We start from the raw sequence: 14,736 nt of genomic DNA on the forward strand, positions 1-14,736 counted from the left end.
CAACTTGCCCTTTCATCCTCCCTCTGGCCAGTAACACTGACGCCTTCTCCATTAACAGGCAACACTCAGCCAAAATGGCCTTTTACCCTACACTGCAAACAATTTCTCCGTATCAAAACCGGACAGGTTATAATTTTACCAGTTCCTCTCTCAGCTTCTACCACTGCATTACTTGAGGAATTTTACCAGTTCCTCTCTCAGCTTCTACCACTGCATCCTCTCTGAGTTTAACTCTAAAATGCAACAACCACTTGCCTGACATCCTCTTTAGAGTCTTTAGCTACACTGCTTCCCCAAAGCCTCACTAAAGCCATTCCCTTTGAGAAGAAGAATCCCAACCTCCACTAACTCAGTTCCCTCTACACTGGGAGACTACACAATACTATAAATGATCGCCTGCCGGCGTCACTTGAGCTTTGGAAGGTAACTACAGTGCTGGATGAAGCAGACATTCCACTTGCTCTACCTTCTTCTGAGGTAAACTGCCCCACACTTCCTCAGTCCTAGACTTTCACCAAGTTCAGCCAGTGCTGCCTCTAAACAGCTCTCCGTCCCTAGTTCACTGCCTCACTTCTTCTGGCCCCTTTACAGTAGATACTGACGCTGACCTTCTCCTTGTTTCTATTTTGAGGACCTTTCCTCATTCATCATCTACACAGCTCGGCCAACATCCTGAACTCAAAATCCCTGAATACTCTCAGTCACCCTCCACACCTAACTGTAAGATAAAACCCAAACTTCCTTTCTATCTCTGACTGACTTTCTTTCTTCTCATACCTCCTGTGCTCAAAGTAGGGCAAAATTTTTCTCTTCAAGCTTTGGCGCAGGTTGCTTCCTGTGCACCTGCACAGGCCCTGCTCAGCGCGCTCCACTGGGAGAGACTGTCACCCTCTCTGGACTATATACACCTCGAGAGGGGAACACAATACCTCTCAGTCTCCATGACCAAGAACCGAGCACACAGTGCTCAGTATTTTCCATATTCAATATTTAGTTTAAGGCTAAAGTGAAAGACAATCCACAATAACCTTTTTATTTTTTCTTGAACAAGCTGAGCCTCCAACTAAGAGGTTATGCTTTTATGCTTGGAGAAGACCAGGTTTTAGACAGCATGACTTACAAAGCTTTTGGTAAAATGTCACAGTTCCTGTTGCCTATACACAGGCAAAAGCTCAGGAAAGCCCATCAGCCTATCTAGCTATGCGGTATTGTTTTGTTTGTTTAGTGCACTGATTGCTTTGGTGGCAATCTAAGCTGTGGCCAGTGCACCCTTTATCTAGAACCTAGGGTTCTGGCCCCAAGGCAAGCTGTTGTTCCTCCTTGCCTTGTTCCCCTAGATCTCAAGGTCCCTCTCGGGGATGTTGTCAGTAGTCTTGAACAGTAGCATCCCAATCGATTTCAAGTCTAAACTGTAGCCTGAAGCACAGGATCATAAAGGTGGGGGGTTTTGTTTGGTTGCACTGGGGATTGATCCCAGGGCCTGGCACATGCTAGCCAAATACTCTACCACTGAGATGCACCCCCAACCAACGAAACTAAATTGTGAAAGTTATTTGTACTCAAATAGATCCAGTGACTGAATTCACCTAAAGAAGAAATAATTTTAACTTCCTTGGTCCAAAAAAGAACTGTTTCACAAGAGAATGAAATCTGGCACCTAAACTCATTCACAGAAGTCTACACATTTCTGCAAGAAATTAATAATGGCCAATCACCTCCTCTGAAAAACTAGCTTATCTGTATGCCCAATCACAAATGACCATAAAACTTCCTTACTCCTGAGAGAGTAAAGGTCCTATTTTCAACATCTAATCAACACACAATTCTAAGGTTTTTCCCTCTTCTCACACCATTCTTCCAATTTAACACGTACACCTCAATTTACTTTCAAAAACACCTCCAGATGGTGAGAGGTGTAAGATAAAACCCGTATCTACTGAGAATTTCCAGCAAGTAGCAAAAAAGAACACTTTTATTTTTTTCCACAAAAAGTAGTGAACCAGAAATTTATATTATCTCCATCTGCTTGAGTGTAGAAATTATGGCCAAGATCTGGAACTGCAAAGAGCAGACAAAACAGCATAGAACAGGGAAGATAGCTATATGACCAATAAAAAAGACTGGCCATGCAGTATCAAAGGAAGCTTTATGCAGTGACAGGAACAAATCAAGGTTACCTCAGAGGAAGACTTTGCTTGTTTGGAAACGAAGCTTCCATTGTTCTCAGAAGACTTCCGTTTTACACCTCCCATTCTGGTAGAATTACCTAAAATACATAAAGATAGGTTTAAGTTTGCTTCCCTATTTCTCTTAACGTAAGAGGAAAAAGAAAGAAGTTTTCTTCAATGTATCTTACCACATGTCACAAAGTTTTCATGTACAACTTCAACATGAATCAGTGACGGATCAACAATTTTCAGTGCTGGGATCTTAAAAATAAAAAACAAAAATACTGGAAAATTTAAAAATGTTTCGGAACACTGTGAAAATGAGCATTAACATAACAATAGTTTGTTTCTTGTTTTCAGTATTGGAGACCAAACCCATGGCCTTCACACTGAGCTACATTCTCAACTTTCCCTGCCCTCCTCTGCTCAAAATTTTGATACAGGGTCTCTAAGTCACTATGTTGCCCAGTATGGGCTTGAACTTGCAAAGCTCCTGCCTCAGCCTCCCAGTGCTGAGATTACAAACATGTACCACCACACCCAGCTACAAACAGTTTTTAAAATGACATCATTTCTATTTCTGCTGTAACATTTTATAAAGAAAGTGTTTAGGCTCCTAAAAAATAAATATTCTACAGTTATCTAAGTTATCTCACATGTAATTGTTAATGTCTTTACCTCCTCACAGTTGACTTGAAGAGTTTTTGATGTTGGGTTTCCATTTACAACAGTTGCTGAAAACCACTGAGTAGATGGGTCCAAGCTATAAATTTTTACTTCTGAACCAACTAAGTTTTTGTCACCTTAAAAAGAGAAAAAGTTTTAGAGCAGTTTACATTATTTCCCATTAACACTATTATCTAGGACAATCTTTTCCTCGATCTTTTTAAAATATGCCACAGACAAAAGTAAACATTGAAAGAGTTGCGATATACATACGACAGACATTCTAGCAAACATAGGAAAAAATGTAAACCTTTTATGTTTAAGTTCCACTTCCCTATACATTCAATTTAAGACTGGCAATATATCTATTCTAGCATATTATAAAAGACCACAAATTAGCGAACAGTTCATTAAGGAACAACTCACTGTCCTGTGTAGTTTAAAGAAATCAACTTCAGGAATCCCAACAGAACCGCCATGTATTTAAAATTAAAAAAAAATTTTACATGATTGTGAAACTAAGAACCTCAATAGTAATAAAGAGGAAGGTAAGCTTTATCAAATAAAAGCCTTATCAATTTTATAATCTGAAATACCAAACACTGAATTCCACATTAAAATGAGTTATGAAAATATTTCCTTTGCTTCTATAGTTTCTCATAATCCCCAAACTTTCCGAACTTTAGAAAACTTAGAATGTGTTAGTTAAGTCCTTTAAGTCTGCTAGTTGTACGGGAAAAGGAAACAAAGGAAAATTTTTTTAAATTTTAAAATTTCCACATTTTCAAAATAATAAATTTCAATGACAGAATGAGAAAAAGTTGAATCCTAATTTCTTACATGCTAATTATTGATCAATTCATGAACTGTCACCAACAGATCATACACATACCTTGTAAAAGATGGCTTTCATCTAAATGTTTCACAATCAAGGCTTGAAATTCCTTACTGACCTTCTGATTATCAGTAAGGGAAAGCCGAAGATTGTTTACGTCCTGTAAAATCAAAGATCATTACATTTTAAGGAAGCAAGTGTTTAAAAATTGCAGTGGATATATTAATTAGTTTAATCAGAAAGGTTAAAGAGCCGGGCGTGGTGGCGCATGCCTGTAATCCCAGTACTTAGGAGGCTGAGGCAGGAGGATTGTTGTGAGTTCGAGACCAGCCTGGGATACAAGGTGAGCTCAACGCCAGCCTGAACTGCATAGGGAGACCCTGTCTCAAAAAGACAAAAAAAAAAAAAAAAAAAACCAGAAACCAAAAGGTTAAAGTGGCCATTTTTGATCCCAGACCATTCCAACTCCAGTGAACTATCATACAATCATAGGCATAAGGCAGACTGAAGTGAAATCACCCTAAGCCAAGAGCAGGAGAAATTCTAAGAGTGGCTTAAGGCACAGTATGGCACATGACACATCCTTGGTTACAGGAAAATCACAAGCAAACAAACTAAACTGGCCAACCCAAGTAAAAACACTCTACATCCCCGACACTGGGGATGGGGAAACCACAGATCCAAATCTGTGGGGGCAAAAGACAGAGGTAAGACACAAAAGACAGATGAATACTGTCAATTCATTTCAACTGCTATTATTAATAACTCCTATCACACAGATTCATTTTACTTAACTAGAGTTCCAAATGCATTCTTTTATAAAAGGTAAGGAAGGTGAGGAGACAAACAGAAAGTGTGAATGACTAGTCTAAGGTTTCACAGTAAACCAGTTTTGAAATACCCAAATTCTTGGCAGAAGCTCCATTCTTGGCACTATTCCACAGTCTTCTGGTTTTGTGTGCACACCCAGTTATGACAAATGTATACAGAAACTGTCAATAGGAATAACCTGCCAAGCCCAGATTCTAGCAGGGCAAAGCAAAGACAGTGCTTAACACAGAAGCCCTTGCAGGGCCTTCACCCTTTTCCACCACTGTAAAACGGATACATACGGCCAAGAACAGTTCTCCTCCCAGAGAACAAATAAAAATGTACTCCTCTAGATTTTTCTTTTCCATTTCAAGAAACAAAACTAAGAGCTCTGACCTTAACTGAAGAGCTTGCACACATAAAAGAGGAAAATTTAGAAAACAATGCTCCAAAGTAAGAACTATACTACTCAGTAAAACAAAACATCCACAACACTCCTGTATTGTCCTTGCTCCTTAGAAGCAAGTCATTCTTCTAACATACGTATGTAACCTGCATCTGAAATCATCCTCTTCCATTTCACTTACTTCAAACATAAAATAAAGTCCACATTATAGGCCTCATTTTCCCTCACTTCCAGGACATGGAAATAAAAATGCAAATAGAAAGACAGTGCTTTGGACTTTCCAATATAGGCACAGCAACCCAATGACCATTGACCCCAAACTGCCTTGCAGCAAACAGACAGGTTTAACAGTGCTACACACCATAGAAGAGAGTGAGATCTGAGATCACATACAATTGTGTAAAAGAGATTAGTAAGTTTCATAAATGATACCTAAAAGATGAATGGGAATATACAAAAGCAACATTATTCTGCAGGCATTCCTTTCAACATTTTCACAACAAATAATCACATACAAGCAAGACCCACGCGCCTACAGGCTGTTGCCAAGAATATACATGTACATTGTCATTCTCATTAGCTGCAATAGTTGTATTCTATTGGGTTGCCAAAAACAGTGAATACAGAGCAATGAACCATTACTCTTGAGAGAAACAGAGGAATCCTAGGAGATTCTGGTCACATTTTCATCAATGGATCAATATATAACCACCTTGTTTTATGTGTGTTTCTGTTAAGAGATACCTTATTTAGTATTTACTGCTGATTCATTAACCTTGAACTCATGGCCAAAAGCACTAGAACTCGTGGCTGAATGATATATATCTAATGTACGTATTTCTTAAGACCCATCACAGCCTCCTTGCACTTATGAAGGCCAGACAGCACTTTAGCATTAGGGTTAGGGACATTTAAAACACACATAGCACTAGATAAGGAGCAAAAAGGATCCTGGTTTATAGCATGAGAACTAAACCAAGAAAGCAGAAGAACATCACTTTATTTGACCTCAATGGGAACAGGCGTGGGGCACTTAAAATTACTGCTGCCCTGTGTGTAACTACAAATTACCATGAGCCACCACATCTACTGATTTAGGGGTTACAAACATGTGTAAGCAAGTCGACAAAGTCCCAGAGACATCATGAATAGTAAGGCTGACTACATGTGCATACGTACGCATGCACACAAACAACTATGAATGACAGTCAATTCTGAGCAACTGCGCTCATATCCCCTAGCTGTTTCCACGCACCAACTATCAATTGTAGCACCTCTGTCCCTTCCACTCCGAGTATCATTAACCCAAAGGCTAACACTGACAGACGCTACCCAACAACTCTTTAGCGGGGGCTCTTTTCTCTACTGGGCATTTGAATGAGGGCAGTCAACATCAGCACTTTGCTTCTCATGCTAAAAAAATGTGTGTGTCTATTTTTATGGCTTTCTACTGTTCCTATGTCTTACCTGTATAGGCTTCAAAACCTCTTTGGAAAGAAATACGCTTTGTTGATCTCCTAGGAAGCGAACAGAAGTTATAGATCCCAAACCAGCTTTGTCCAATAGAGATTTGTACATCTAAAACAAAACAAAATGTTTTGGTGTTGGAACTGCTACCAGCATTATTCTGAAAATAGGAGCTTGGCAATTTTCCACACACAAAGTGACAAGGCCATTAAGTATTTTATTTACTGTTAAGGATCTCATAACTATGCAGCCACAAGATGATGTAGTTTTTATTCAAACCCAATACACTTTGGGGAATCATTAATGTATGGGCCTACAGATCCATGGTTTCCCAAGAAATATATGCCAAAAAAAACGTATGTATGTAGTATATTCTTCCGGGAGTTAAGGCTGTTTTTAGAAATTTCTCAATAGCTGGGCAAGAAAATACAAAAAGCAAGCTACAACTTTAACCACAATCCCATTCCACTCAAGCATCTCTAGCAGTTCTCACTGTGGGCAAAATCTTAGCTTTGCTAGCTCTACAAGGCCCTTCACAATGTGATCAGCTTTCAAAGGGCCACCCAGCCCTTCCAACCATCTGTACGTGTACAACTCTTCCTCCTTCAAGCCCCAGTCCATGGCCCATACATCCGTAACGGTCCTCTCCAGGTACAGGCATCACTCGTTTCCTCCAATCGCACCAGGCTACCATGAATTCGGCACAACTCAAATTTTCTTAAAATACTAACTGAGCCAAGCTAAAGCAATTACTGTTTGTATGACTGCTCATTTCTGCCCCCTCATGTAGACATTCCCAAAATTCCCTCCAACCCCATTTTCAAGTGGAGAAAATAAGGCCTTCAAGAGCCAAGGGACCAGCCCCGAGTCTGGAACCTGATAATGGGACTGGCAGAAGGTGGTGAGTGCGCTTCTCTTTCTGGTTCAATACTGGGGACTGAGCCCCAGGACTCAGACAAGTTAGGCAACTAGGTGTTCTGACTCTTGCCCCCATCACATACATGGACCCAAACGATGAAGTGCTTCTCTTCTCATCAGTAAAGTCAGTTGTACTCACTATTGCAGGCCACTGAGTAATTCGTTCAGAAATTTCAGGTGACTTTCGTTCAGCCAAGACCAAATGATGCTCTACTAAAAATGCTCTCCTCTGAAGGCTGTAGACTTCCATCCATCTTCTCTTCCTCCAAGATTCCCCATCAAACTCCACACACACCTTGACAAAATTGAAAAAAGAATTAACAGAAGTAAACATTACAAATGCTGCTGAATTATACCCTTATTATCCTGTCTAAATCTTCTGTCTAGAGGTACTGTCCCCTTCTAATTCCTGTCACAGCTCACAATAAGAGAAATACTTGCATACCAAGCTTTGGATCTGAAACTACTCTGGGACGCAGAACTCCAGGGCTTTTGAGGCCAGTGCCCTCAAAGTAACCTCTGGAAAGCCCAGCAACCGAAGAACCCCTTCTCAGAAGTGCTTTATATATGTTAATTTGACAAGTGAGCTTTGGGAATTGGACGACACAAATCTGAAACCCAAAGTAGTTCTTACTGCAATGCACTGTATTGTAATTCTGTTGACAATGCAAGTGGGCTTAAGATGTCTCTCCTAGCACCACAACCCACCACCTGCTTTTGAATTCTTCTAGGCTTCCCAAGGACTTAGCACAGCCTAACACATGGCACATCTTCAGCATCCCTTTCAGTTGAACAATTGGGAACATTTCCTAGGAGTTGGGAATCCAAAACTATTTTTATGTCTACTAAATACAGAAATAAGTAATTAAGCAATTATCCCAGAGTATTTGTGACACCAGGGATAAACCCAGGGCCTCACATGGTAGGCAGTCTCTACCTCTGAGCTCTACTCCAGACCGTCTAAGTTAAACCACCTTTCAAATACTGGTTTCCAAGTAATTGTGACGTTTCCTGCTTTTAACATGCAGAATACTTTTTGCGGGGTGGGGACAGGATCTAGCTATGTAGTTCAGGCTGGGCTTGACTCACTTTGTAGCCCAGTTTGGCCCCTCAAACTCTGTTGATCATCCTCTGCCTCAGCCTCGCAAGTGCTGGGATTTCAGGTGTGAGCCACCATGACCGGCTCTGCAGAATACCTTTTAACTCTAAGGCTACAACTCTTACAACTTACATGAATATATTAGAACATAAACAAAAAATCAGTACAAAAGTAGGTGTCCGGCAGTGACCCAAAGATGGGAGCTGTTCACAAAACCTTAAAGCTCATGTGTATATATATATACACCCAAAACACACTTACTGCCTCAACCAACAGTTGAACAGTGGAAAAAAAAAATCTATGGTTTAAAATTCCTTTGACCAGAAAGGCTTCTCACTTTGGGGTTCAAGCCAATAATTACTAAATCTGCTCATGATTTCACAGACATGTCTCATCTTAACATCTAGTTTACTAACTACATCGTTAACTTCATCTATCAGAACCCTATTCAAGAACCCTTTCCTCAAAGCCTTCCCTTACCAAGGGCTTCTCTCCCCCATGAGAAACCCCCTTGCTAACCGTACTCAAAGCTGTGCACTCTTCCTTCCGAGCACCTGTCCACATTTGGCATTATTATTGGTTGGCTGACTAACAAAAGTTTGAGGAGGTCCAAAGCTGTGTTCCACTTTTCCTTACTGTTGTGAATCACTGCTAGACAGGCCCTAATCATTACTCAAATACTTGCTAGAATGAACACATAAATTTCTCTCTGAAATGGACTCCTACTTTCTGTTTCTCAAACTCACTTAGATGGCAGTAAGTTTTCACCTGGTGACAATCCTAGCTCTAATCCCAAATCTTTTCCACCCTACAGAACATGTTTTAAAAAATCAGTTAAACTAGCTGGGCATGGTGGTGCACGCTTGTAATCCCAGCACTCAGGAGGTTGAGGTAGAATGACTGCCTATCATTAAAAAAAAAAAAATCAGTAAATTTAAGACCCACCCTACCTTTATACCCCAACAAATGTGTATCCCCTACTTTCTAGGCAACTTCTTGGTACACAGGTTTCTACCTTTGTAGTTCTTACTAACCTTCAGATGAGAACAAATGGAACCAGGTGAAGACCTATACCCCTGCCTGTGTATCTTCTACCACTGTAATCAACCAAATGGTCTTTCACAAGGTGTGCAAGGATTGTCCATCTTCTATGTCTCTGCAACAGAACTCAAGTTCTACCACATCTCCCCTAGACTTGTCTTTCTGCCCTGTAATCTCATCAACCTGAAACCCGACTTAGCTTTTAACTCCCGTTTTCCAATCTGTCAGTCAGAAAGAGCTAGGTCTGAATCCCAGATGTGCTGATGCTTCCATGACTTTTTACGCATAAAATAAAACATATGCTTAAAAGAAAAACAAGCTGGGCATGGTAGCTCACTCCTGTAACCCCAGCACTGAGGCTGAGGAAGGACGATTGCCATGAGTTCAAGGCCAGCCTGGGCTATGTAGGGAGACCATGTCTCCAAAAAAAATTTTTTAATTAAATAAAAAAGAAAGAAAACCAGTTAACTTGCACCCCAGGTTAAGGACTTTGCTTAAGTCTAAGTCCTCTGAATCTCATTTCACTCACTTCAAAATAAAAGCAATAACATCTACCTCCACAACAGTTTGGTAGAATTAAAAAAAAAAAAATAATGCATGTGAAGTATATGGCAAGACAATTAGTTTTAAGACCCACCAATTTATTTAAATATTAGCATATCATTTCATCAGTTAAGAGTGAATAAAAGAGGGTCTTCAACATTATTATGTAATATTTATTCAACATGTAAGGAAAAAAAGTGAAGGATTAAGATCTTAAGCAATTTGCAGTGCTCAAGCAACATCACAAGCGTTAGCAGAGGCTGAGAGGCTGGACACGGTTGCGTACACCTGTAACCCTAGCACTTGGAGGGGCTGAGCCATGAGTTCTGGGCAAGCCTGAACTACATAGCAAATCCCTATCTCAAAAAAAAAAAAAAACCGAACCAAACCCCCCTTACTTTTTAGCAGATCACTATTTAAAATTCAACATAACGCAAACCAAAATTCAGACAAGGTCATTATTCATATCTCAATCTGTCAGTGCTTTGAGAAAAAAATTTAGCTCCTAGGAAAGTGGTGCTTGTCAAAATTGCACAAATATTTTCATTTGAAAAGGTAACTCTCTAAAGATGTACATACCATAACCTAAAAGTTGTATACTTTTGTCAACACTCTTTCAAAGGTTCCCTATCAAGACCATGTATGTCTTTCTAGGGTGGGGAGTGTAGCTCAGTGATGCAATGCCTACCTATCAGGTACCACGCCCTGGGTTCCACCCCAGCACTGGACACACCCACAGCCAGGTGACTCCAAGTCTGAGATTCTGTATTTAAGAGCAACTCCCAGCAATAGCCTGCAGATATGTCTATTAAAAGGTATTTTTTAAGCTAAAGTGCCTTGACCATGCTTATGCAAGTTGGTACATTGTATCAACTAGTTTTATTGTATCTTTTCTGCCACTTCCCTGGGCCTACAAAGAGATGCTATTTATGATCTGATACTAAAGGCCAAGAAGAGGCCAAAGGATCATGATTTCTTACTTTATAAAATTTTAAGTTTGCTATTCTTTTAATAGGGCATTTTGTAAATGTGTATCTTATTAGCCTGTCAACTATCTGGACTAGATGTTGGATATTTCAATTTAATTACTTCAAACTAATTTTCCTCCAACAGAAAATCTCTTCTGTTTTTTTGTTTTGTTTTGTTTTTTTCCCCAGTACCAGGAATGGAACTCACGACCTCGCTCTTGCCAGGCAGACGCTTGCCAGGCAGGTGCTGTGCCGCTGAGCTAAATCCCCAGCCCCAGAAAATCTCTTCTCCATACCTGATTTAATATTATAATTAATCAACCTAATCTCAAAACTTCGCAATCCTAGCATAAACTCATCTTACCGAAGTATGACTATGACATCATCAGAATGTCAAAGAAAATGTTTCTACGTTTAAAAGTAGGAAAACACAGAAAAACATGGTTTTTAAGTTAAGAAATGTTAAATTATATATCAACTCTGTACCCAGCTCGACAATGCAGAATACAGTACCACTAATCTCACTACTCTCCAAGACTAGAATTGGTCAAGGCACCCAATCTTTGACAATAAGAGGAAATGATGCACACAGATGGCAAAGACTACTACTTGCTACATATACGCAAATGGACTACGGAAAGGCAGAAGACTCAAGAGAAAGGTAAGACCAAAAGGAAGATAAAGACCTACTTAGGCAAATTGGGGAAAGAGGGCATTCCCAGCATCCCTAATTAGGTGAATAAAGCCAGTTAGGAAAGAACTTGCTTCACACTTTAGTAAAGAGTAGGACAAAAGTAAGATTGAAGAGGTATTTCTAACCACATTTAATTAAGATCTGTTGATATTCTAGATGTAGAAGATGCCTCTGCTCCACTTGTACATTATTTCTAAAATGATTTTGTGATTCCTTCATTCATTCACTCAAATATTTGAGGGCACATTACATGTCAAGAAATGTTCTCAGTATTAGGGATACAGATGCTGTCAAAATAAAGTAATCTCATTCTCCCTGAAAATTAAAGCCCAGTATTTAAGGCCTGGAGATAAACCTGGACAACTTAATGTGACTTCTTTAAACCTCAGTTTCCCATAGTAAGAAGCAAGTCTTAGTAGAACATGTGAGGATTAAAGTACTTGCCACAGAAGAACCATTTGATCACTTACCTACAGTTACAATGTCTTCAACTTAACTTCACAGCAATCAACCAGACAAATTAACTTTTTATCATCTAAGTGACTGCAACAGTCTTTTCCCAGTTGAAACTAAGTTAACAAGCCTTAAGTTCCTTAGTATCATTCTCAACTAAGCAAGCCAGTGGAGAGAGATTTGTATATTAGTAATACTGGAAGAAGAGTTGCACACCAACTGAGTTTTACTCATACTCATGCTGGCCTCCAATCCCAGCCCCCTAAACACCTCAATGACCCTAACTAAGCCCAGATGTAAGCATGGTCTCAAGTTTTTCTGTCTGCATCTCAGCAAGCACAACTGGTCTGTTTTTGTTAAATACAACATGTTCCGTATATGAAGCCAGTAAGTGTATCTACTACTCAGCTAAGGAACGTGGTGGTAAGTCCTGGCTAGGAAAGAGATTTGCTCCTTACATGAGAGATGGACTGTGAAGTCTGCAGGCAAGGTTAAAAATCCAACATGACCAATATTGTTCTTGAAGTTCCAGCTGTCTCCAAGTTAGCCATTTAGTGCAGTAGAGAAAACACAGCCAAATTCAGATTCAAATTCTTCCTCCATGGTAGCTAGCCAGGAAAGCCCTCCTAAAACTACCTGCTCATTCTAAAAAATGAAGGTATCACTTCCTCCTCAGGTGTGGGGTAGCAGGGATAGAGACAGAAAAGAATCCATGTTACAGACCTCCTAAATTGCTACCTAAACCAACAAGTCCTCCATCATGGCCAGGGAAAGAAAGGGAAGGAGACAGCCTCTTTTCATCTGCTCGAGAGCTGAAGTTTAGGAAGTCTGTATCATTTCCTTTCAAATATGATTAAACAAATGTACTACAGAAAATTTTACTTGACAGATGAAATAAACTACAACTATGATCTGGTACACAAAGCTCACCTTATATAAATAGTTATTAGTAGAAAGCAAATAGGTTGGCCATCCTGCACAATAATGCTGTCAATACCCAAGAAAACCTCATTTGGTAGAAGAATGAATGGACTGGAGGAAAAAAACAAGTAAACCTCTCAAAATACTCTGGCTATGCTAATTCCCAGGTATGTGACCCTAGGCAAGAATACCTAATCTTCTCTAGGCACAGTACTCTCACAAGCCAAAAAAAGGGGAGGGGACCCATACTAGTATCTACCCCACAGCACCGGATTAAATAAGATCATGGCTGCTGAGTGATGGGCACGATGTTAAAAGGTGGTCAAGTGTTTAGTGCTCAAGCCTCCTTTCCAACATGAAGAAGAGGCACATGGTGGAAGCTTTAAAACTGTACAACATACCCTCTCCCCACTGTTAACCCGCACGTGTTCAGATGAAGTGTTTCCGAAACCAACATACGTTAAACTGCCAACACTAAAACTTGCAGCCTTTGAGCAGAGTTTAAGAAAAAGCAAAGACGTGGTGACCAAGTAAGATCCTGAACACATGCATTACTCGGGGGAAACAGCTTCTGTTCCGACAAGCTTCCTTCAAGTTATCACCACTTTGGAGTCTTTGTTAGGGATCTTTTTTCAGTTGTTTTTGCACAAAGGAGTCTTTGTTGGTCCAATAGCTTCCTCACTGGTTGTTCCCAGACAATCTTTTCACACCCATACTTCTACTAGAGAGAACAATTAGAATTCATCCCTTTTTCAAAAGATCTAACTGGAAAGGGTTCCGAGTGAGTGTCACTCACATTTTGAAAATCACTGGCCGCACTTGTTCCCATTTCCCTCCCTCCCGCGAACACCCCAGCGCAACACTTCGAAGCCATTCCTCCACCACACCATATATGGGTCGGCTCCACCCCCTCCCTCCTTATATGGTCACCCTCCACACCCACCTACACTCCTCGTAGACAACTGGGAACCCAAGCCTGCCCGCCCTGACCCACCATAGACCCAAACAGAGCTAAGCTCCTCCCTCTGCGCTCATTCATTTTTAACAATTTGTAAGTTGTTTTAAAAAAAAGTTGGGTGAAGAAATTAAGAACAAACCTCCAAAACCATCTGAAAGCACTTGCAAGCACTGGCCCTCCATTCCTAACGACGCCAAACGTCACCCACTTGCCCCTGCCAGTACCAACAACAATGCTCCTCCCTCCGGAGAAATAAACAGACAGTCCTGCGGGGCACAGTGCCGGCATTAATGAAGCGTGTCTCAACAACCCAGAGCCCATTATTAAGCAGGCAGCCAAGAACTCTAGGCCAAACCCACCTCGGCTCTACACAACCACTTAGAGACTTTGAAGGTCTACTTTTCGGCACCCTCAGATCAGATGCCAACTTTCTGGTCGCCCTTTTCCAGCAAAGGGAGGGCAGGGGCTGACCGCCGCGTTACCAAGGTAACTGCGACCCGTCCCGCCGCCGCGGCCCGGCTGGGCTCGGCTCGGGAGCCGCGGTTACCTTCAGGTCCTTCTTCGTCACGTCGGTGTGCGAGACGGCGCGAATGGTCCCGGACAGCCAGGGCCACTCGGCGACGCGCTCCACGTCCCAGCTGTCGTCGCCGCCGTCGGCCGCGGACAGACTGAGGAATCGCTTCCCCACCAATACCGGCCAACTTTCTCCGAGCGTGAGCACCATGGTTTCCACGCCGGCAGGAAGGGCTCCTCCCTGCGGAGCACAAAAACAACCCGCGCTGGGGGCGG

General features: G+C 41.1%; 1 protein-coding gene across 5 annotated transcripts in view; it reads right to left on the reverse strand.

Annotated features, from left to right (window-relative positions):
• Nucleotides 1-14,736, reverse strand: part of Kdm3a (lysine (K)-specific demethylase 3A) — a 54,224-nt gene that overhangs the window by 38,711 nt on the left and 777 nt on the right. For all 5 annotated transcript variants that reach the window (XR_001234176.1, XR_001234175.1, XM_005385394.2 and 2 more), the window contains exons 2-8: nt 14,495-14,701; nt 7,410-7,565; nt 6,353-6,463; nt 3,727-3,829; nt 2,847-2,971; nt 2,357-2,429; nt 2,178-2,266 (exon numbers count right to left, since the gene is read on the reverse strand). Coding sequence is in view for 3 of the 5 variants with exons in the window: in XM_005385394.2 (XP_005385451.1) it covers nt 2,178-2,266; nt 2,357-2,429; nt 2,847-2,971; nt 3,727-3,829; nt 6,353-6,463; nt 7,410-7,565; nt 14,495-14,671 (834 nt within the window). In the remaining 2 variants the exon portion in view is untranslated. The remainder of the gene's footprint in view (nt 1-2,177; nt 2,267-2,356; nt 2,430-2,846; nt 2,972-3,726; nt 3,830-6,352; nt 6,464-7,409; nt 7,566-14,494; nt 14,702-14,736) is intronic.

The sequence above is a fragment of the Chinchilla lanigera genome, unplaced genomic scaffold (assembly GCF_000276665.1).
Source record: "Chinchilla lanigera isolate Chin_1 unplaced genomic scaffold, ChiLan1.0 scaffold00023, whole genome shotgun sequence".
In the NCBI taxonomy this organism is placed as follows: domain Eukaryota; kingdom Metazoa; phylum Chordata; class Mammalia; order Rodentia; family Chinchillidae; genus Chinchilla; species Chinchilla lanigera.